Genomic DNA, 25,453 nt, shown 5'->3' with positions numbered 1-25,453 from the left:
TTGATCCCTGGTCCAGGAAGATCCCACATGCCACGGAGCAACTAAGCCCATGTGCCACAACTACTGAGCCTGCACTCTAGAGCCACGAGCCTCAACTACTGAGCCTGTGAGCCACAACTACTGAGCCCACGTGCTGTAACTACTGAAGCCTTCGCGCCTAGAGCCCATGCTCTGCAACAAGAGAAGCCACCACAATGAGAAGCCTGGGGACCGCAATGAAGAGTAGCCCCTGCTCACCACAGCTAGAGAAAGCCCATGCGTAGCAATGAAAATGCAATGCAGCCAAAAATTTTAAAAAAATTAAAAGTAACCAAAGAGCCTATATGGCCAACCGCTATTCTTGCTGGACTTACATACATAATCAGACCAAGTTTATCAAATCTAAACTTATTTTGCAAACATATCAGTCTTAATTTGGCTATCTTTGATAGAAATGAGGGTGATTTTAGAGAGAAAAATTATGTTTCAACAGAAACTATAATACACACTTGTGGATATTAGATTCTAGTGCAATTAATATTCCTTGAGGTTTTGTTATTTCCTGAAAACTGGACTGGATCCTGAATTTTTCTAGTTTCCTCCAAAACCTGGCTATAACTCTCTAACATTTCCAGTCTTCTCCCATCCTTTTGATTTGGAATCAAGAACTAAAACTGCCTTTTTTTCTGAAATCCTGCTAAATGAAGCTAGATGGCTTGATATAAACTTCAGAGAAATTACCACAAACAGCTCACATTTAAACAACCTTTGTGCCTGTTTCTGTATGAGTCTCTCAGAAAGTTCACCTGAACACCCAATGACATAATCAGAGACATTTCAAACTGCAAAAGATGCATGACACTTACATCTAGAAATCTTTTTGACTGACTGCCCTCTGGGTTCAGAAACTGGCTTACAATCTGCTCCAATCATTAACCATTGTTTTTTCTTTTGTTTCCATATAAATGCCTCTTATTAAAGGCCTGATTGTTTGTGACATAGGACTAGCTTTGGGAGCCCATCTGCATCACTGCCTCCTAAAATGAGATATAACTGTTTAACTGAACTGACCTCAGAACTAAGAAAATTATTCAGTGAAATGGAGGACTTTACTAACACTTTCCCTCTCTCTGCAGTCAGCAGCTCAGCTTTAATATGTGAGTCTTCCAGGGACGTTTCAGAGGAGGGAACTGTTGTGGCCCAGGGTAGGCTGTCCCAAAATGTGCTTCAGTGGCATATTGACTTTTTGAATTAAAGTTACTTAATAAGTCTCTCATGTGAAAGGTGCACTCCCTGTATCTGGAGATAGAAGAACACTCTTAATAAGCCAGATATAAATTTTGGGGCCGAGAAGCTTGTATAAAAAACCTTGTTACTTCTTTAATTCACTACCCCAATCCCAAACTCTATTTAGATGCTTCATTCATTGGGCACCCAAAACCTAAGTTTTTTGTCCTATCAATTCCTCACAAATTTGTTTTTTGTTTTTTGTTTTGTCTAAAAAGTATAAAAGCTGTCTGCTCTGGCCACTTCTTAGTTCCCATTTTTATGAGGCCTCCATGCTCATGAATTAAAATTTTTCTTTTTCTCCTATTAATCTGTCTTGTGTCGATGTTATCATTAGGTCAGCCACAAGAACTCAAGAGGGGTAGAAGGGAAACTTCCCCCTCGCTGACAATAAAGACCCGAGATCCCTACAATTAAGGAGAAATGAGGAGGAGATAATTATCTGCATAAGTTATATTTACAACTGTTTTCTTTTATGTATAAATCTCTGAGTCATAAATGTGAAAGTCATGGTGGACCTCAAGTTTCTTCACATTTATTATTCAAAAACACTAACTTTGACTAGAAATGACACGCCAGAGCAATTTTTGATCATTTTGAGGTGAAAACAAACAAACAAACAAACCCCCTCCAAACATCCAGGATCTTAATCTTTTCTCCCAGCACCAAACAGAAATTTATGGTAACTTAATTCACCATCTACAACTTGTTTGATAAGACTTAAAATGCCAGGTTAAGACTGGCATTTTCCTGACTTCATCCAGGAAAAAAAGGACCAAGGTTATGGATCTCTCTTCTTAACAGTAAACTGTCATATTTTAAGTACAATCATGTCTCATGTTTCTAAAATATTCTCCAGACACATGTTCCCTGAAAGTCTCTGAGTTGAATAGGAGAGAGTCTCTTCCACAATTGGCTGTGAACAAAATATGAAATGATTGAGTTACTTTGTTAACTAAAGGGAAAAGATTAAACTGATAAGGGTCATCAAAATGCTGAGACATTTTAAAGAATCCTGAGAATGCAGAGCATGCCTTTCAACCTCTCCAACTTCTAATATTTTGCAATAAGGAAGTGTCTCCCATCTTACTCAATTTCCTACCTACCCTTAACTACAGGAAAGTATTTGAAGGCAGTGGGAGTATCATCTTCCTGACCCAAATTGGCTGCATAGTGTAAAACAACAAAAATTCAACTGAGTAAATTCAAGAATCAAATTGGTTTTATTAAATGATTCATGAATCAGGCAGCACCCCATCTAGCAAATAGAAGGGAGCTCCTCTAAGCTGTAAAAAAGGAAAGGTTTTTAAAGGTGGAAGGGCTGTGAGAAAAGGAAGTTATTAGCAAAGAATGCGTTGTTTCAGGCAAGGTCACCCTCCTAAAGGGAACCAGAGGGCCTGTAGGGATTACCTCCCTCAGTGCCGACCAGCGAATTCTAGGTTGACTGGTTAAAGGTTTCACTTCTGGGAAGGTGAGACTGCAATTAGGTTAGGTAATAAACTGGTATGGTGACAGTGACGTGGGCTTAACACAAGTGACTCCATTTAGGGTATGTTGTTTCTTCTTAACAATAGAAATACCTCATCTCTTAATAGGCATTGTTATCCAAAGAGGCTTTATGCAAAAGTGTTTTTTTTTTCCGCCCATACCGTCACTAAACTGAAATTAAAATCTCTTTATTGGTTGGAAAAAAAAAACTTTAATTTTCTCATGAATTAAAACTTCAGCCTTATCTATTGTTGAGATAATACGTATTTAATTTGGGGTTTCGGCCTTAGTCCCTTTTCTTTTTTTTTCTAGCTTTATTCAGATATAATCGACATATTTATTTAAGGTGAACAACATAATGATTTGCTATACATATATATTGACAAATGATTACCACAATATGGGATTTCTTTTCTATAAAGTTCCATGAATGAACTTACTGATAAGGAGACTGATGACAATTGGAAAAATTACCAGGACATCATGAATGAAAATGTGAAGAATTCATAATATCAGAGCAGACTTTGATAATTGGTACTGTCTCTTACTGAATGATTTATTTAAAAAAGTCACCTCAGGAGATTGGAATTAACAGATACAAACTATATATAAAATAGATAACTAACAAAGACCTACTGTATAGCACAGGAAACTCTACTCAATATTCTGTAATAACCTATATGGGAAAAGAATCTGAAAAAGAATATATATATATATCTGATGCACTTTGCTGTACACCTGAAACTAACACAACATTGCAAATCAGCTATACTCCAATACAAATAAATAAATAAATAAATAATTCTGTTCACACTCCCCCCCCAACCTCCCCGCCAAAAAGCCATCTCATTTCTTTTAGAATTCATCAATTCTTCTCAAAGAGAAATATCACCTATCCCATTAGATTACTGGGAAGTTTGGGGATATTTGGAAAGGCTTATGTAAAGGGTAACAAGGCAGAGCAGGTATAATTATGTTCAATATCAATCCAAAATGAAAGGCAAAGTTTCATTTATGAGAAGGGAAAAAAAGCCCCTGTCTTAGTATAATTTATATTAGGGTTAAACTTACTAACAAGTTAGATTCATTATGAAATTTAAAGCGAACATACATGCCCTAATTTCAGCTGGCAAAGTCCTGAGTTAGCTAAAAGTGTTGGTTCCCCCCACGGGAGAGAACTGTTCAACTGCATCTGTCAGAGCAGTGTGGGTGACTCAGAGACATAAGGTGAGCATACACTGTCCTCTGCTGGCACTTGCTCAAGCTTGCTCAGCTTCAAGCGGAGCTCAGCACTCAGCAAAGCAGGCCCTTGATGGGGTGCACTCCTGATTGTCTACCACATTTCTGTATCTTCACTGAGCTTGCAGAATGGCTTTAGGAGGGACTTCTTAAAATTAATCATAGGGACTTACCTGGTGGCGCAGTGGTTAAGAATCCACGTGCCAATTCAGGGGACTCTGGTTAGAGCCCTGGTCCGGGAAGATCCCACATGCCGCGGAGCAACTAAGCCCGTGCACCACAACTGCTGAGCTTGCGCTCTAGAGCCTGCGAGCCACAGCTACTGAGCCCGTGCACCACACACTGAAGCCCGTGCTCTGCACCAAAAGAAGCCACGGCAATGAGAAAGCCCGCGGGCAGCAATGAACACGCAACACAGCCAAAAATAATAAATAAATAAATAATCATAAGTTTAAGAATTAAAAAAAAAAAGCTTAATTGTACCTAAGTTTTCAAAGATGACTTTTTGTCACATTCTAGAAATAATGATTAGAAGTTTTTAAATCGGAAAATTCTCTTTAGAATACAGAAAGAATTACCATGTTCCCTAGAAGTCAAATACTTTAAATAAATGTTGATATCATTTTGATGTGAGTTCTAATTTCTTGAATTCCCCGACCTCGCCACTATAGGGTCAATTTTATATCTTGGTCCAAATGACTGGAGAGCCCCGTGTTGTCACAAAATGGCAATGGCAGCACTTACATCAGGGATGTCCCTCAGAGGCACCCAGCTCTTTTCTTACACCGTGGAGACACAGGAAGAAGAGTGCTGAGCTGGGTATCAGGATACTTACGTGTAAAAATCTGTGTAACACTTAAGCTCTAATTTTTTTTTTTAGAAGTGTGTAAAATGATGTGCGTGAGACAGAGAAAAGAGAAAGAGAGAAAACTGATTATAGATGAAAAGATTTGGGATATGCTAGAAGCCTATAAAATAATCAAGCTCATTATATAAATATAATTAGGATAAACACAGGTTTACTGATCAAACTGAGTAATAGTTCTGAAAGGATACATTGCGCTAAATAAAAAAAAAAAAAAGGACTACTTCACCAGCAGATAGTGAACCTTTAAAACCTGAAGTAGTAAATCACAAAATATAATTTAATTACTATTGAAATAATACAAGGGCTCTGTAACAGGTTTTAATGGTAGGGCTGGGGGACATTTTATTGAACTTTAACCTACAGACAGAATACTGCACAAATCGTAATTGTGCAGCTCAAGGATTTTCTACAAACTGACCTTACAGGTATAAACAGCAGCTGATCAGGACACAGAGCATTGCCAATGCCCAGAAGCCTTTCTCATGCCCTTTTCTAAGCACTGCACCCCCTACACAAGGAAAACCACCATCCTGACTTCCAACAGCATGATTAGTTTTGTTCATTTGCATATTTTATGTAAATGAAGTCATCTAATGTGTACTCTACTGCATCTGACTCAACACTATTTGTGAGATTTATCTTCCTAGTTGTTCTAGCTGTAGTTCATTCTTCTCACTACTGTATACTCCACTGTGCAAGTACACCAGAATTTATCTATTTTCTGTTGATGAGCATTTGGGAAGTCTCAAGTTTGGTCTATCATAAACTGTGTTTCTTTGAACATTCTTGTGTATGTCTTCTGTTGAACATATGAACACGTTTCTCTTAGGTGTATACCCAAAATGGAACTGTTGGTATGTTTAAGCTCATCAGGCAATGCCAAACAGTTTTCCAAAGCAGTTGTGCCAGTTCACACCCCTATAAGCAGTGTATGAGAGTTCCAGCCACTCCATATCCACGTCAGTACTTGGTATTTTCTATTTTTGTTTTAGCCATTCTGGTGGGTGTAGCTGACTTGTATTTATTCTAGTTTGCTTTTCAAGGCCTTAACCTCTATCTAATCTTATCATAATAGGCATCTGGTGGGTGTAGCTGATTTGTATTTATTCTAGTTTTCTCTTCAAGGCCTTAACCTCTATCTAATCTTATCATAATTTATCCCAGAACAAATTGTGTTGCCCACATTCCTCAGATGTACCACACTCACTCTCACCTCCATCCCTCTACTCGTTATACAAGACTGTTTAGGCCTGTCCAAGCCCCACTATTTTCCAAATCCCAATTTTTAGTGCACCTCTTCAATAAAGAACTCCTACAAGTTCAATGTGAGCTAGAAAGTTTACCTGTTTTGTACGTATATCAGATTGCGAGTTGTAGGTCCTGGGAGATAGAATAACATATTTGTTTAGCTGTGATGTCATATTTCAGTTCAGTTGTGGCTGTTTCTTAGCCACTGTGCTCCTCTTTTGTCAGTCCTGACAAAACAAAATTTAGTCATTAATTTATTGAGCATATGCTGTATGTGAGGCTAGAATATTCAAGGGTGAACAAGACTCATGGAAATTTCTTCTTGTAGGGGAAACCCCAAAACCCCCATAATAATTCTCAAAAGGTTTCATGAAATAAAGGTCATACACTAGAACCAAAAAATTAAAAATATTCAATATGTTAAGGTGCCATATTTTGGGGTAGTGTGTTCTGAACACCATCACAATGTTCTAGGCACTGAGCTCCATTCTTCATGCTGTTTTCAGGTTAGAAATGTCTATCTAGCAGGGGAACTATTTTAATTAAATAATGACTAATGTAGAACTGTAACTATTTAAATGCTGTGAAGAAATTTCACAGAGTCCAGTGAGAGAGTATAATAAGGAAATCTGGTCTCTAGGACCAGGAAAGGCCCATTTAATAATGAAAAAGATGTAGAATACAGAATAATTCTTTAAAAAGTTAAAGTATATACATGCTATATTGAATGAGGCTATGAGTTTTCTAAGCAGGGTTTGAATTTGTAATTAGTATATAAAATGAATTAGTGATTTTCTTAAGCATCTTTCTTTTTATAAATAGCACAGAACTTAGGTTTTGCTTGTTTATAGTGGTTAAAATTTTCAAATGACTGGTTATAATATTCCAACATTTGGCAGTGACTTGGAAGTTTTCAATTTTTACAGAAAGAGATGACATGGTCTTTGACAACTCCATGATAAATATTGCTAAGAGAAAATGTTTTACCTGTTTGTTGGGTTTTCATCAGGAACTGAAACACAGAATCATGTAGAACAGCCCATCTCAACATGCTTCACTTAAGTAACTCAAATGTCACTTACCCACTTTCCTTCTCTCTCAGTTGTTAAAGCTCATCATTACCTTCCTTCTTAAAAGACTTTGTCTTCAAGAGAATATCTCGTGTATTACTTCCTAGACAACTATCATTAGGAGTAACCATTTACTGGAAGATGAATCAATGCTAGCACAAGAGGTATACTAATTGTTAAAAGAAAGAAAGGGTAGAAAATTCAGCTAATTAAACCATTTGGTAAGCAAAGTCAGGAATGCTAAGAGCTTATTTTTATAATTTCTAAGCATAAATAACTCTGTGCACTACATTTACAAATAATTTTTTGTTCATTTTCCCCCTTTAACTGAATATTTTACTCTAGATAGAATGAGATTTAATGTAATATTCCAAAGAAATATATATGTCGCTAAAAATTACTAAAGAAAGATAATTACAGAATCCTCAGGTCCTACTTTTAACTAAATAAAGATTCAGATATCTTTTAACTTTTAAACATCACATAATTAAATAGGACTAATTCAGCTCAAGATTCAACTTGGGAATTTAAGTTTGAATTTCCTGACTCTGTTGATTACCTTTGTACTATTTGGTTATTGCCTTCAGGATTTTTAATTTCTCATTTGTAATCAAATTGTTCTGTAATCACATCTGGCTCTTGACTGACTTTTCCCTTTTTTGAAGGTTCTTCTGAGAAGAATAGTCATCTCTCTCCTTCTCCCCACCATATAATAATTTTTTTTATTGTTGAGAATTTTAAATTGAGATATAATTGACATATAACATTATATTCATTTCAGATGTACAACATAATGATTCGATATTTGTATATATTGTGAAATGACCACCACAACAAGATTAGGTAACATTTGTCACTATAGTTAACAAATTTTTTTTTCTTGTGATGAGAACTTTTAAGATCTATTCTCTTAGCAACTTTCATGTATGTAGTACAGTATTCCTAACTATAGTTGCCATGCTGTACATTATATGCCCATGACTTTGTTATTTTATAACTGGAAGTTTGTACCTTTTGACCGCTTTCACCCATTTTACTCACCCCCACCCTCTTCTTACCGTGGGAATTATTACAACCAGAAGAGGAGATGTGGAGTGAAATAAACTACCAAGGGTAAAACATCTATTCCAGGTATCTTTACTGGTATAGCCTGACTTTATTTAATGATAATGAAGATTGTATTATATATAGTACCATGTGATAATTTTCCTGTATCTATGGTATTAAAGTTTAGAGAAAACTGTTAAAACCCACAATTGTAACAAGCCTTGAAATATGTATAGTTGGAACACCAAAAATCATTTTGGTTCAACAACTTAGGATCAGAATACACAGGTTTTTATGATTTAAATAAATAGTTGAGATATTTACCTGACATAATTGTGACTACTTAAGCTGTTTTAGAATGTTTTTGGCTGAAGGTTTTTTTTTTCCTATAGGAACAATGGGAATATTAAAAGATTATTAGAAAATGAAATTGCTTCACACAAATAACATTTCTAGTATAAAATCTGAGAATTACAGTATTGATGGAACTTAGTCAAAATCACTCAGAGTTCTTGCAAAAGCAAAGATATTGAGCCAAATAATCTGGTTGCTTTGTCACTGGAACAATTATTTTCAAAGTTTAGTCCAAGGAGTTTTAGATTTTGTAGGTATTGAACTCAAAGCTGTGCAGTTTTTTATCTGTGAATACTGCTATGAGGCCATGCAATGCTTATAGTTCCTATGGTAAGAATAAGGTACTTCCAAGGAATAAAATAAAATAGGAGAGGGGAAAAAAGGGAAAGAAAGAAAGAGGAAAAGGGAGTAAGGGAAACCACAAAAAAAAGAGAAGGTGAGATAAAAGGAGAGTAGGGTTTTAAGAAAACTGTTCAGCTATTCCTAAATAGTACAACTTTTTTTTTTCTAAAAAATATATATATGACCATTTCAACAGGATTACAAAAGACAGAAAAGAGTCAAATATAAAAATAAAACTGGAAGAAAAAAAAAGAAGAGGGAAAAACTTGTTATCCAAGTTTTAAAACAGTAGGTTATACAAAATATATATATTTAAAAATATTTATTTGGCTGTGTCAGATCTTAGTCATGGCATGTGGGATCTTTGTTGCTGCATGCAGGATCTTTAGCTGCGGCACATGGGATCTAGTTCCCTGACCAGGAACCGAACACGGGCCCCCTGCATTGGAACCCGGGCCCCCTGCATTGGGAGTGCAGAGTCTTAGCCACTGGACCACCAGGGAAGTCCCCCATACAAAATATTCTTGAACTACCTGACTGGATAGGAAAGGAATTATGACAACCACCTGGTAAATGCATTTTCGAGTTAAATTTCAATAAAATGTAGCACCTAAGAACAATTTTTGTAATTTCAAAGATGATGTTAAATTGGGGAGCATTCTCTAACACAGCAGTCCCCAACCTTTTTGGCACCAGGGACCGGTTTTGTGGAAGACAATTTTTCCATGGACGGGGTTGTGGGGCGTGGTTTTGGGATGATTCAAGCACATTACATTTATTGTGCACTTTATTTCTATTACTATTACATTGTAATATATAATGAAATAATTATGCAACTCACCATAATGCAGAATCAGTGGGAGCCCTGAGCTTGTTTTCACTTGCCACTTACTGATAGGGTTTTGATATGAGTCTGCAAGCAATTGATTTATTATGGTCTCTGTGCAGTCAAATCTCTCTGCTAATGATAATCTGTATTTGCAGCCACTTCCCAGCACTAGCATCACCGCCTCAGCTCCCCCTCAGATCATCAGGCATTAGATTCTCACAAGGAGCGCGCAACCTAGATCCCTTGCATGTGCAGTTCACAGTAGGGTTTGTGCTCCTATGAGAATCTAATGCCATAGCTGATCTGACAGGAGGCGGAGCTCAGGCGGTAATGCGAGTGATGGGGAGTGGCTATAAATACAGATGAAGCTTCACTTGCTTGTGCCGCTCACCTCCTGCTGTGTGGCCTGCTTCCTAACAGGCCACGGACTGCTACTGGTCCGTGGCCTGCAGGTTGGGGACCCCTGCTCTAACACACAGCATGTGGCCTTTCCATCATCCTGCTTACTTCTGTAAAGACAGTAGATTGACTAGTTGTCTTGAGTTTGATGCTGTGGCTCTCACAGGCCTGTCGGATGGTTTGATGAATTTGGAAGGTGTCTGACTCCCAGTGTTCAGTGTAAAGCTTGCTCCATTCCCAAGGACCTATGAAGCAAATCTTGCTGCGAATCTCATCAGAAAAATACTGCTGTGCAGGCTGTTTTACAGTCTTATCTTCCTAGAGCAGAATTCCTGGAATACACTGCTATTATCTTTGCTTGGTCTCAGTATTGTTTAAATTGGGGACAGGAAATTTGTTTCAGTTTTCAATTCTGTGTCGGGTTCATGGTTATTCATTTAATTAATCTTCTTTAAAGGTGCATATATGTTATATACTTTTTATATGGACAACATATTTCAAAATAATTTTTCTCTAGGAAAGCACTTGTACTTGAACATTCCTTAAGATGTTTCTAGACTGAAAACTGATAAGCCATGTCTTTAACAAGCCCAACAAACCATTACCCCTTTAATTATAAATGGTTTGCTCTTCCTTAGGTTGGGCATAAGGTAAAGTAGCCTCTGTGTTGAGAGCAGTTTTCTAACTAATGTGGGGCCCCATGGTAAAAAGGTTCCAAGAGTGATGAGATAGTTTTCTTTAGCCCTACAGGCCAAACATCTCTGACTAGTTGTCAGCAGCCAGAAGCATCCTCCTTTCTTTTACCAAAATGCTGTTTAAATAGCTTTTTCTACATATTCCACAATATATAAAAGATTGGGAATCACTGGTTTAGGGAACTATGTTTTGTGGAAAATGGCATCTCTTAAACATTAAAATCACATGACATCTTTTAATCACTAGAATCCATTGACCCAATGGAACAATCACATTATGAGAAACACACAGAAATGAAGATCCCCTTCATTCAAAGTAACATATTTGTTTACTTCCAAGCAAGCAGAGCTGAATTCCAGTAAGTTAAGTGAAACTCTAATAGAAAACTACTCTAGGTCTTAGAGTTAGTGCTTTGAAGTTGCTTTAAATAAAAAAGCTTATGTTTTCTAAAGACACTCAGAAACAAGGGAATTCTAAGTCTATTAAACAATTGCATACTAGGTAATTATTCCAAACCATTTCATTTATTTTTCTGCTGAAATACATTTTTTTCCCCTTTAATGAGTGATGAGAACCACCCAAACCAAAAACAACAAATATTTGTATAATATTCCATCTTGCCTTATTAGTAGAGACTTCAAAAATTGCTATTTTGCTTCTTTAAACTTTAATGTAAGTGTAAAATTATGAATTAAAAAATGTAAATATAAAATTATGAATTATAAAATTTGTTCTTATTTTAACCAAGCCATAAAATTTACAACCAATATGAAAGGCGTAAACCTTGAATTCTTTTCTCCTCAAGGTAAGGCTTTGGGAAGTCAAAAAGAAAAAGAATTTGGAGAAACCACTGATCAAAATAAGTGAATAGGTTATTGTACATTTGTTCACAACATCTAGGAGACAATGAATTCATATTAAGAAAATTATATATAAGAAATTATAGAATATTTTTTGTCATTAGATGCTAGCCTTGGTTCCTGATGACCACAGAACCAGCATATCAGCCCTGGATTGCACACTTGTAGACTTCTGTCTCATAGAGACCACTGTTATGGGCTCTGTTATGTGCAGTCAAACTTAAGCCTAACGTACTATGGGTTGCCTTCATGAATTCTTACTGCCCTGCAACGTAGGTATTACCATCATTCTTGTTTTTACAGTTGAAAAAACAAAGACTCAGAGTGGCAAGTAATCAGCTTTGGAAAGAGCAAAAAGTTATTGTAACAAAACTGGAATGAGATTGGGGCCACATTATAGAGTATCCCAAACGTTATCTGATCAGTGGTGGGATATAAGCAGTGTTCAAGAAAGGTTTTCCTCAGTTCTATGAGGGATGGTGTAAGTTGTGATCAATTAAGCAATCATTATGTTTGTTTAAGGACAAGACAAGAATGCAAATACAAAGTGGGGAATAGATGAGAACACAGGCAAGTAAAAGTGAAGTCTGCGATTCATTGAGTGTGATGTGGGAGTCAAGATGAATCATCTTTGGAGCACTTCCTTATGTTATGATTATAAGAAAAGATGTTTAGCACTCAGTTTTGCACTTTCAAAATATATCAGTTACCATAAATATATTAACATTGAGTGTTTGCCTAATTAAGTGCCATATTTGTTAGTAAACTTCTATAGATATAACTTGCTTCCTTTGACCAAAATTCTCATGGACCAATATGTTCCCTACTGCCTTTGAATTTTCTCTGTCTCACTTTGATAAGACACTTATATTTGCAAATTTATCCAAGTTGTGTAACCTAACTCATGCATCTTGAGTCTGAATATTGAGCCAGTAATATACCAGTTATCCTATCAAGGCAGATTGCTGCAGATACATTTTGACCAGGGAGTCAAATGTATTATCTGACCAGGATAATAAGGGAGTATATCTAGACCCAAGCAGAACAGTATCTAGGGATTTCCATAATCATGTGGTCAACTAATAATAGCCACAGCTCGACCTGTGGATGGATGGTGGCAAGAAGCATGAAGGTGAGCACGGAAGACTTCAGTCTTGAGGATCTTTGAAAAAGGATTTGTGGTAGGAAGATCAGGGATTGAGTTTTGGTCCAGTAATTTATCAGTCGTGTGACTTAGGGCAAGATGCTATAGCAATGTTCTCATACATAAAATGGGTATAATACTTCCAATATAAAATTGCCCATTATATGGTAGGGGCTCATAAATGTTTGTTAAATCTGAGTTTTTTATTCTAACTGGCAAAACAAGCATTAGGAAGAATTTCAGCAATCTAAAAAAATAAAAATTGAATAAATGCAGACACTCTATGTTCTTAGAAGATTAAATACTGTAAATGTCAATTCCTATCAAATTACCTTACAGTGTTAAGTATAAGTTTAGTAAAAATGGTAAGAGGATACTTTTTGGACATGGAAAAGTACTTGAGAAGAACAAATAGGTAGGTATATAGAACAAGATTCTAAAAAAGGAGTAGGGGATTAGTGAGAGAAAGACGGTGAGGAAAAGCTCTAACAAATATTAAAACAAAAATTATAATAGTTAAATGAGTGAACAGGCACAGATAACTTCAACGGTATATCCCAGAAGTACACCCTATTATTACATAAAAATTCAATAATTTAAAAAAGGAATCACTACAAATCAAATTCAATTCATGAATTTGGATATAACAATTTTGAAAAAAAAGCGAAGTAATGTCTCAACTCATACTGTATGCTGCTGTAAATAGATAAATATAAAACCAGAATATAACACAGAAACAAAAGTTTATTAAATTATTGGATCAATTAAAATTTCAATTAAATTTTGAAGAGATAGAAGAGTTCACAAAGATAAACTCTAAAAAATTTGATTAAAGGAAAATGAAAAGCTTTTGTAAGTTAAACAAAAAACCTCCAACCAATATCAGATATATTAAGAAATATATATTAGGAAAAAATTGTGTCAAAATGACAAAGTATCAGTATTACTTAATAATTGAAATCTCACACAAATGGAAAAACAAAACAAAACTGAGCAACTTACTTGAGTTTATTATTTTGGCACATTGAGGATCTATATAAATAAGTTTGGCAAGTTTGACAAATTCACTCATACTCATGAAAGAAAGGTAAACAAAAAATTCACAGTAGTGTGAAAGATTTCAAGAAATACCTGGGGATTGTATAGCTGCTAACAGCTTTGTACATCAAAAGTTAACTTTGCTCCTAATTTCAACATAGCTAATTAAATAAATTACCGAACAGCCTAAAATTCTTCCTCTCTTTGTCCCCACACATCCTGCAAAAAGATAAAGCACCCAAAATAAGCAAGCTCTGAATAAATGGTAGTAGTCAGCATTAACAAATTAGTTAACTGGTAAATAATGGAATAAATGCAAAATATAGTCCTTTAGAAAAGATTTTTATTTTCTTGGCACACAGACATAAAAATGATATTTGCCTACTAGATAGAGCAGTTGAAGACATACCAGAAATGCATTGCAGTTCACATAGGTTATAATGCTCATAGACAGGATGACAGGGCTCATGTTTCCTCAATTATCTTTGAAATGTATTAAATTATCACAGCATACTGGTTAAACTGGCAAACTTCTCAAGTTAAAAAGTAAGAATGATTTGAATTAATTAAGAACCAAGGCACAGAACCATTCTCAATATGTAATATAATGGTACCTCGTCCAACATCACTCAGGAATGAAGTATTCTATTTAAATGTTTTTTAGTCAACATTTATCCCTCTAAAGTCTAAAACTATTATTTTAACAACCTTTGATGAAGTAATGTGTAACATGCCTCTTAAACTTTAAAATAGGCCATGCAGATTATAACAATGTTCTTTCATTAATATTTCTAGTAAGGAATATGAATCACTTAATTTTCTACTGCAACACGATATCCTAAAAATTTACTGAGGTGGATATTTGCCCTACCATAGATAACCCAATATGGTTATGTATTTAAAACTGTCAACTTGTTATTATTTATTTATTAGAGTTAATATATTCATTTACTTATTTAGTTATCACATCTAATCATCAGCCAGCCATTGCTTCTTGCTTTTATATTTAACATACTTAATGTTGGTTTTCAGTTACTTTTCTTACCACTTTTAATATAGGAGTTAAATTAGAACAATAGAACTATGTGAATCTTTGATGACTAATGGTTCTGCCTCTCAAGGAAGGTCATTCTTTTTAACTGCACAGGTTAGAGAAAGTTATACATTGAGCAATAAAGAAGGAAGGGAAATGTTTATAGACAGTGGTCAGATTACTATCACAACAGTCATTAAATCTGTAGGATTTAATCTGCTTTAGGTTGGGAAACCAGGAACGAAGCTAGTTAAAACTAAAGGAGGGTCGAGAATGGGTATTTGGTATCTGAAGCATTTTTACATTTTTACTACCCAGAAGTTTTAGCTTACTTGTTTTTCTTCTTTATTTTTACTCCTTCTTCAGAGTTAAGGTGGTTGGATATGTGACCTCTAGATGAGAAAAGTGTTATTGCACCATTATTTTAACTATAAATACACAATTGAATAATGAAATGGATTTTTGCAACTATTTTCTTTCAACTGAAAGTATAATGATCTAACTTAAGAGCCTTCTTGAGACAAAAACAGACACTAAAAAAAAAAATTCATCTAGAAAATAAGTACTATTAAAAAATGTCAAATCATATAAATGTTAAAAGCCTTTTTCCTTTATGACTTTTCCAGATTTAAGGTATCTTAAAATAACATGAAAAACTTTTCAAATGATTATATTGAATTCAAGATAACTACTGAATTCATATCTCTATTTATATTATGTTAAGATTGTTCTCAATGCTAAACTTGTCAACACATTTTGGTTACTAGGAAACCAGTATAATACACTTTTATACACAAACTAAAAATAGTTATTAAGTTTTAGAAAACTAATATAGTATTTTTTTCTTTAAAGTTCTCATAAACATGGTCAACAATTTGCATTACGGAAAGGTAAACCATCTCATAGTAGGACACTGGCACTCAAGACTAATTTTATAAAACTGTTTTTAGAAAATAAATTCCTAATGCTTTGTGGTTTTTTCATATATCCTATGCATCATTAGCACAAGTAAATTTTGTTAAATATACTGTTGAAATTCATTATATTAAAAACATGTTAATATATCAGTGAAAAAAGTAAAAGCACATTATAAACATCTGTGCTCCAGTTATGAACATATATTGCAGGTGGACACTTCTATGATTCAGTATTCATTTAGTATCTATTGAATGCAGTGTGGAAGGTGCTAGAAATACTATAGTAAAAGTATTAATTAACCACAGCCTATTTGGTATATATTGTTACTGAAGAAAATATATACCACCATTTAAAGATACTTTTCCATTTCTTTCATTATTACATTCTCATATTTCATTTTCACTTATGTACAAATAGAAGATTACATGATTTTTTCTTTTTCAAACTCTGGATTTCAAATTATTGATTTTTCTAGGCATTTGAAGAATACTTCCTGAATTCAAAAGACAAACATCCTATTTAAAAAAAAAAAAGAAAAAGAAAAAGTAAAACCAATGCTTTACAGTCTTACCTAATCGGGCATCATTATTATATGAATGAGATTTTAAGAATGACTTTAGCATGTGCATATAAAGCATTTACATTACATTATTACCTTGCATTCAACAATACAATTGATTGCATACTTAATGCAATCATATGCATGAGTCAACTATAAATCATAGAGTGTTTCAAGAATAGCAGCAATTGACCAGGCTTGTGTTTCACAGCTGAAAGGACAGTATTGGCCATTCTCGTTGGTCAGTTCTGGAAGTCCTTTCCAAGGGGATCTTAAAGAAAGAAAAGCCATTTTATGAGATATAATCAAACACATATCTTGTTGGATTAACAAAATAGGCAATACACCTGGGTGATTTTGCCTTCTCTTTTAGAAAACAATATGTACTCATTTACTACAAAATAAAACAGAATATCCTAAAGCTTATGTATAAAGAGTTTAGATTGAAATTATTCTTTGATATTCAATCTTTTGGATTTAAGACTTTCAATTACAAAGGAATCGTTTTATGTATTAAAAACAGAGGAAACTACCATCCCAATGAATATATAAGTATGATACAAACATCCACTCAGGCCTAATTTTATTTCTTTTTCTTTTTCTTTTTTTTTTTTTTGCCATACACGGAGCACAGGCTCTGGACACGCAGGCTCAGCGGCCATGGCTCACGGGCCCAGCCGCTCCGCAGCATGTGGGATCTTCCCGGACCAGGGCATGAATCCATGTCCCCTGCATCGGCAGGCGGACTCTCAACCACTGCGCCACCAGGGAAGCCCCCTAATTTTATTTCTTTTGGAGTAAGTTTATGAGACTCAAATTGTAATTATGTGACTGTATTATGTTTGATCTTGACAAAATTATAAAACGAATATGAAATGATGAAGAAACACTGGATTATGATTAGGAAAAGAATGTCAATTAAAAACAATCTAAATTTCTATGCTAATTTCTCATTCTCCTGAATAATAATACAGTTAGTATTTATTGTGCATTTATTATGTTCTAATACTAAGTGCTTTATATACATTATCTCATTTAATGCTCACAGCAACTCTATAAGGTAGGTATCATAACTATTCCTATTTATAGAGGAGGTAAGAGAAGTTTATGAAGGTTAATGACTCGTTCCAGATCTCACTATCAAAACACAGCATTATTAGCATATCAAATTTATTCTTCATTTTGATGTAATGTAATCCCTTAAATATGAAATGAAAATTTAAAAAAATACAGAATTCTGTAATGTTTCATTTTTTCGGTTCATTTTTTAATTTGTTTCATTATTATGCTTTGTAACTTACATATACTTTTCTGAATATATGAAATATTTCATAATACAAATGAAAAAATGATTCCATTAGGTAAATATGGCAATATTTTGAATAATAATTAATAATAATATCAGCTAGGTACCATATTTCAAAAAACTGTCATAGAGAAATAGAAAACTTATTCATTTTCAAGTGTTCAAACTACGTCAGATTACTGAAGTTGGGTTCCTGAGTATCTATAATGGGCTATATTGTGTCCCCCTCAAAATTCGTATATTGAGGTCTTAACCCTCAGTACCTCAGAATGTGAACTTATTTGGATATAGGGTTGTTGCAGATGTAACTAGTTAAGGTGGATTAGGGTGGGCCCCTAATCCAATATGACTGGTGTCCTTACAAAATAAGGAAATTTGGACACAAACATGAACACAAGGAGAATGCCATGAGAAGACTGGAATTATGCTGTATAAGACAAGGAAATGCCAGAAGCTAGGAGAGAGGGCTGAAAGAGATACTTCCCTAGTACCTTCAGACAGAACATGGTCTTGCAAATGCCTTGATTTCAGATTTCTGGCTTCCAAAACCATAAGACAATACATTTCTGTTGTTTAAGCCACTCAGTTTGTGGTGCTTTATTACAGCAGTCCTATCAAACTAATATAGCACCAAAATTAAGAAACAAAACAAACTTACAGAACCATTAAATGCTGCTTATAATTGGATATGAACACAAGAATGTGGAAGATACCCATACTTGTATAAAGAAGTTCCGTTTCCCTTGCTTTCTGAAAAATTCATTCCTCAAGTCATTAGGTGGGACCAAGAAGGTCAGTAACTACAGTTGAGGAGGGAAGGAGAGAAGGGTAGCAGGAGTAGCACTGAGTAGAATGTTAGAGTCTAGGGGGTATGAGGAAGGAGTTCATAGCAAGGGTGGGGGGAGTCCAGAGCCCAAGTGGTGCAAGGAGAGCATCCATGCATAAGAGTGGCCTACATGGGGTTGTCAGGCCCAAGGAAGGTGAAGAGGGCATCTATGTCTTGTGGCACCCCAGCATGGGGTGTCAGAGCTAGAGCAGGGTGAGCTGGGTCCATGTGGTGGCAACAGCGGAGTATGGGGAGTAGGTTACTCACTGTTGGAAAAGGGAATTACAAATATGAAAAGGGAGAAAATTAAACACTAGAATTAAACAGGTGTGAACGCAGGTTTTCAGTATACTGTATAGGGATAACTACAGGGAAATATAAATATATGTGTATGTATATATATTGTATATATTTCCTAGCTCTGTCTACCAGGAAACAGAATAGCATGAACAGAATTTCCCTCCTGCCTGAAACAATCTAAGAACGGGAAAAAGTATATGAAGCAGTAGTTTTTAAGACACTGAATATTAAGCAACAAATAAGAATGATTCCTAAGAAATAAGAAAAAAATTGAAGTGAGTCCTATGATTACTATACCTTCCTACCTTGAGAGAGTTTCTAGGATTTGACAAAGGGAGGAGAACCCAGGTGGAGCCTGGCAGACTCTTTTTTTTTTTTGTGGTAGGCGGACCTCTCACTGATGTGGCCTCTCCTGTTGCAGAGCACAGGCTCCAGACGCGCAGGCCCAGTGGCCACGACTCACGGGCCCATCCGCTCCGTGGCATGTGGGATCTTCCCAGACTGGGGCATGAACCCGTGTCTCCTGCATCGGCAGGTGGACTCCCAACCACTGTGCCAACAGGGAAGCCCACTGGCAGACTCTTTGAGGTGAAGAGATGGAATTGAGAGTCCAGAAAGACCAAGACAGCTAGAATTTTCAGGTCAGAGTACTAGAGACGAGATAATTGCACAAACAGAGAACTCTGGAGACATGTAAAGGGTCCCACTCAAGTATTCACAGCATAATCATCAGCAAATACACAAGAGAAAACTAACCAAGGATGCAGAAAGAACCACCCAAAATTATTAGATGAAGTAGTACCTGCCATTCAGAGAGGGTCAGGAAGAGTGCTTATTCCCACCAGGTAGATTTGAAAACTTTGTAATTTTAGGGAAATGGGATAGAGAACTCAGATGAGTGTTGACTCATTAGTGTAGACTAATTAGTCCTGAACTAAATGCTGTTCTGGTTACGTCCAAAAAAATTTAAAATCAAGTCCTGAAAAGATTAGGCTGTTTCCAAATAATTTAACTGCATTCCAAACTAAAGTTCAAGAATATTTATGGAAATACAGAAAAAAATCCAACATCCAAGAAAGTAAAATTTACATCTAGCATCCAATAAAACAAACAGGCAAAGAGTAGGATAATATTAACCATAATAAGAGAATATCACGAGTGAAACCAACCCAGAAATCAATTAGCAAACAAAGACATTAAAATAGTTACTGTAATGGTATTCCATATGTTCAAAATATTAGGCAGAGACATGGAAGATATACAAAAGACCCAAATCAAACTTCAAGAGATGAAAACTACAATGTATGAAATGAAAAATACACTGAATGAAATTAATGGCAAATTAGACATAAGGATGACAGCAGATTTCTTGTCAAAATAATGCAACAACTTTAAAGTACTAGAAGAAAAAGGTGTCAACATTGAATTCTATACACAACAAAAACACCTTTCAAAAAATGAAGGCAAATACTTTTTTGACATACAAGAGCTTAAATAATTCATCATTAGGGCTTCCCTGGTAGCGCAGTGGTTGAGAGTCCACCTGCCGATGCAGGGGATACGGGTTCCTGCCCCGGTCCGGGAAGATCCCACATGCCGCGGAGCGGCTCGGCCCGTGAGCCATGGCCGTTGAGCCTGCGCGTCCGGAGCCTGTGCTCCGCTACGGGAGAGGCCACAACAGTGAGAGGCCCACGTACCGCAAAAAAAAAAAAAAAAAAAAAAAAAAAAAGAATTCATCATGAGTAGACCTGATATAATAGAGGAAGTCCTTAGGCAGAAAAAAATGATACCAGATGGAAATATGGATATTCACAAAGAGTTGAAGAACACTGGCAACTATGTATTTATATAAGACTTTTTTCTGTATTATTTAAATAACTCAAAAGATAACTGATTGAAACAAAAATATAACAATGTAGTATGGGCATTATAATATATGTAAAAGCAAAATAGATGACAATAATAGCATAAAGGTCTGAAGGGAAGAAATGGAACTATACTATTTTAACGCTCTTATAGTACACTTGAAGCACTATATCTTCACTTGAAAGTAAACTATGATAAGTTAAAGATGTATACTATACACCTAAAGCAAACATTCAAAAAACTGAAATAAGAATAGCTAATCACCAACAAAAGAGATAAAATGGAAATAAAATAATCAGTCTAAAAGAAGCAGGAAAAAAGAAAAAGCTAACAAAGAACAGACAGGATAAACAGAAAGCAAATAGATTTATACTTAACCATATAAATAATCACATTAAATGTAAATGGTCTAATCATCCCAATTAAAAGTCAGAGATTATCGGGTTGCATAGATAAATAAGACCCAATTATATGCTCTATGTACAAGAAACCTACTTTGAATATAAAGACACAAAAAGGTTAAAAGTAAAAAGATGGAAATATATATATCATTCTCACAACTAATCAAAAGAAATCTGGAGTTATAATAACTATAAATGGAGTATAACCTTTAAAAATTGTGAATCACTATATTGTACACCTGTAACTTATATAATATTGTACATCAACTATACTTCAATTAAAAAAACAGATTCACACACACAAAAAGAAATCTGGAGTGCTTATATTAATATCAAACAAAGAAGATTTTGGAGCACAGACATATTGCCAGTGATAAAGAAAGTCATTTCATAATGATAAAAGGGTCAATTCATCAAGAGAACATAATAATTCCAAATACTTATGCATCTAATAATAAGGCTTCAAAATATCTGAAGCAGAAACCCATACAACTCCAAGGAGAAATAGACAAATCCATAATTGTAGCAGAAAATGCCAATACCCCTCTCTAAGTAACTCACAGAACAAGTAGACAGAAAATTTGTGAGTACTTTGTATAACACTATCAACCAAATTGACCTAGTCAACATTTTAAGAACACTCCACCCAACGACAGCAGGAAGCACATTTTTTCACTTGCAAAGAGTTTAGTGACCTAGTTAGAACATATTCTGTGTCATATAATAAGTATCAATATGTTTAGAAAGATAAGTCATATTAGATATATTCTTTGACCACAATAGAGTTAATTTTGAAATCAGTGACAGAAACATCTCTGGACAATTCCCAAATATTTGGAAACTAAATAACACCTTTCTAAATAACACATGAGTCAAAGAGGAAACCAAAGGGGAAAACAGAAAGTGTTTCAACTGAATTAAAAAAAAAACACAACACATCAGAATTTTGGGGTATTGCTAATTTAGTATGTAGTGGGAAATTTATAGCACTAAGTACCTATACTAGAAAAGAAGAAAGGTCTTTAAATCAATGACCTCAACTTACACCGTGAAAAAACAGAAAAAGACAAATTAACCTGAAGCAAGTAGAAGAGAATAATAAAAAGTAGAGTAGAAATCAATAAAATAGAAACTGAAAACCAATACAAAAAAACCCCCAATGAAATCAAAAGCTGGTTCTTTAAGAAGACCAATAAAATTGATAAGCCTCTAGCCAGGCAGATCAGGAAAAAAAAAAAGAGAAAATACAACTTATCGCTATCAAGAATGAGAATATTGACATTACTACAGATTCTATAGACAATTTAAAAAGTAATAATGCAGTTTAGATGAAACCATTTCTTGAATTGTGACAAGTATTTTTTTATTTTTATTTTTTTACTTATTCTATCATTTATTGAGGAAAAAGTTTTACATATTAGGGTAAAGCAGTAGAAAGCAGTGACACGGAACCCCATCATTTCCAGCCTCATGTAGCCAACAGAACAAGCTTTGAGGACTCAGTGGGGACAGCAGTGGCCGTGCACCTCCCCACAGGTGACAAGTATTTTTGATTTATCTTTTCATTTAGTCTTGACAGCAAGTAATGAGATATTATTCTCATTTTATAGATGAAGAAATTTATTTCAGAGAGGTTAAGTAACTTGCTCAAAGTCACATGCAAAAATAAGCAGCAAGGACAGAATTTGAAATTCAATCTGAATCCAAAGCTCATAAAGCATATTATGCTATCAGAAGTAGCTACAGGAAACAGCAAGAAAAAAATATGGAAAGGTAGTTTGAGAAAAAATTGTGGCAACTAAAGAATTTGGATTTCATTCTGTAGCCAGTGGGGAGTTACTGAAGATTTTTAAACATAAGATTAAAATTGTGAGTTATATTTCCACAAGATTTATCTTGTTTGGGGTAATATGACAAAATGGAGAAAAGAGAGTGGAAGTATGGAGGCTATTGCCTAGTCCATAGAAAAGGTTATGAGTTACAAATCAGGCATTGGCAACAGAAAGGAACAGGGTGGGCTGTTAGAAGGAACAGAACTCTAATCAAGTCTCAACAACTATCTGGATGTCCTAGAGAGGTAATGAAGTAAAATTAAAAAGTACCTGGGGTATTTGAGCTTGCAGAGCATGAATAACAGTAATACTGTAACAAAGATGGGAACTATAGGAAGAAAAAACGTGTGAGAGAAAATGAGTGATGGCAGAAGGCCATCCGAGGTAACAAGTTTATCAGGTAGCTAAAAAGTAGAAGTGGAGTTTATGAAAGTTAAAAATTACCTGAAGAGTGAAAATGTGAGATTAGGTGAAATATAACAAAAGACAAGGTAGATAGAAAAGAAAGGAAGATCAAGGATAGATTTTTGGAGAATGAACATATTTAGATGCCAGAAAGCAAAGCCAGAAAAACAGTAAATAGAGCCAATAATGTAGTGGTTAAGAGCACAGCCTGTGAAGCCAGCTTGCCTGGAGTTCAGTAAGAGCTCTACCAAATTACTTGTCATTTGACTTTGTATAAATTACTTAACTTTCTAAGCTTAATTTATAAAATGGAGACAGTAGCTCATACCTTGAGTTAGTATCTTGTCCGAGTTACATGTACTAACATATTAATCCTCAAAACAATACCAGCACATCCATTTAAGATGAGGAAACTGAGGCTCAGAGAAGTTAAGTAACTTTCCCACAGCCACATAGCTAGTAAATGGAGATGTGAATAACAATAATAGGATGATAATAATAGTAGTAGCTATTTTATATAGTTTTTTGGATGAAATGAGTAATGTTATATGAATGTATTTAGAACAATATCTGAAGATAGTAAGTACTCAATAAATATTATTTGCTATTATTATAGTTGTTACTATTACTAGGTTAACAAGGGAAACCTAATGCTGTGGCTAGCATAATGTTTTTCATGAAAAGAGGAAAGCAACAATGTCAAATACTATAGCCAGGTCAAAGAAGAGAACTGAAAGGAAGTCATGGGATCTGGGAACCAGAAAGGATCTTCTTGAGTGGCTTCACCAGAGTGGTGAGGGCAAAACAAAAGCCAGATTGTACGTGGTGATGACTGACTGGGTGTCAGAAAAGAAAAAAAAAATGAGGTTAATTATATAGAAAATGTACTGAAAAGAGAACAGAATGATAAAACAAGGCTTGAGGCAGGAACAGCATGAAGGTACTTTATTTTAGGATAGGCTGACAGATATCTTTGTAGCTTAGGAAGGAGGGATCAAGTGGAATACCAAGAAAGGATAACTATTTGACAAGGTCATGGAACAGGTAGGAGGGATGTGATTATAGGTAAAGTAGAAGAATCATCTCTGCAGTGTGAGATATTCTTACTCCTCGTGGAAAAAAAGGAAGAAAGAGAAAAGTAATGCAAATATTGAGAAATACTTTGGGCAGTAAACGATGGAATATAAGAATGTTCACATCACACAGACTTCAGACTTAATCTCTAGATGAGGTAGAAGTGTGACAGGATTAGGGTTTCTGTGACTATACTTAAACTAATGAAAATAAACTTTAAATAAAAAGAAAAATTTTGACAACATTCATGTTGCTAGATGGAAGTCCCTCATGTTCTTGTAATAGAGGAGATAAAACTATGTTGTTTATGCATATTTATGCATAATTATTCTGAGCAATAAGATGTACATATATCTAGGTTTAATCTAGAACTTGTGAAATTAAGATACCTTTTGACTGAGTTATATCATCTTATAAAGACACATAACTCTGATACTATTTATCTGTTAATAATTAGGACAAAGGAGGTGACAAATGAGTTTGAAATAGACAAAACACCAACACTGATATTTTAATTATAATGAAATCATTTCTGAAGATTATTTATTGATATATCTTTAAATCAGTTAACTCAAAAGGCCCAGCCTGAGACTTTTAGTTTTTGTATTTATCCTGTGCTAACCATATCCAAAAATATCAGCTAAATTTAAAAACCAAAGACTATTCCACCACATGTATAAATCATGCAGTATCAAGTCTTTAAATTAAATAACAACCTAAAATAATTAAAAGAAGGTGAAAATTACATAGAACTTGTGTTAAAGAGTAATGCTTTCAAATTTCACATAGTATATACTGAAATGAATTCTAAGGAAATGCCATTTACTAGCTAATAAATTGACTAAACATTAATTTTGAAAATTACATGCCCTGACTACTTACCTCTCAAGATGAACATAATGTCGAGAAAGAACATTTTTAACCAAAAATATAGTCTTTGAAGTAACCTCGGGACCCATCAGTTTGGAAAAATATAATTTTGCACGAAGAAAATACCCAACAGGCCACAGCCACTCCTGAAAAAGATAATTTAAAAGTGAAGGAA

The 25,453-nt window shown here is 34.8% G+C and overlaps 1 protein-coding gene across 1 annotated transcript in view; it reads right to left on the bottom strand.

Moving 5' to 3' along the window:
* Positions 1 to 14,214: 14,214 nt before the first annotated feature.
* The window catches only part of AGL (amylo-alpha-1,6-glucosidase and 4-alpha-glucanotransferase), an 80,755-nt gene continuing 69,516 nt past the window's right edge, over positions 14,215 to 25,453 (bottom strand). The window contains exons 33-34 of the mRNA XM_082614084.1: positions 25,291 to 25,424; positions 14,215 to 16,669 (exon numbers count right to left, since the gene is read on the bottom strand). Coding sequence (XP_082470210.1) covers positions 16,552 to 16,669; positions 25,291 to 25,424 — 252 coding nt within the window. The 3' untranslated portion in view covers positions 14,215 to 16,551. The remainder of the gene's footprint in view (positions 16,670 to 25,290; positions 25,425 to 25,453) is intronic.

This window comes from Mesoplodon mirus (genome assembly GCF_964341445.2).
Source record: "Mesoplodon mirus genome assembly, chromosome: 3".
In the NCBI taxonomy this organism is placed as follows: domain Eukaryota; kingdom Metazoa; phylum Chordata; class Mammalia; order Artiodactyla; family Ziphiidae; genus Mesoplodon; species Mesoplodon mirus.
The sequence above is the reverse complement of the archived record's forward strand: the minus strand, read 5'-3'. Positions and strand labels throughout refer to the sequence as shown.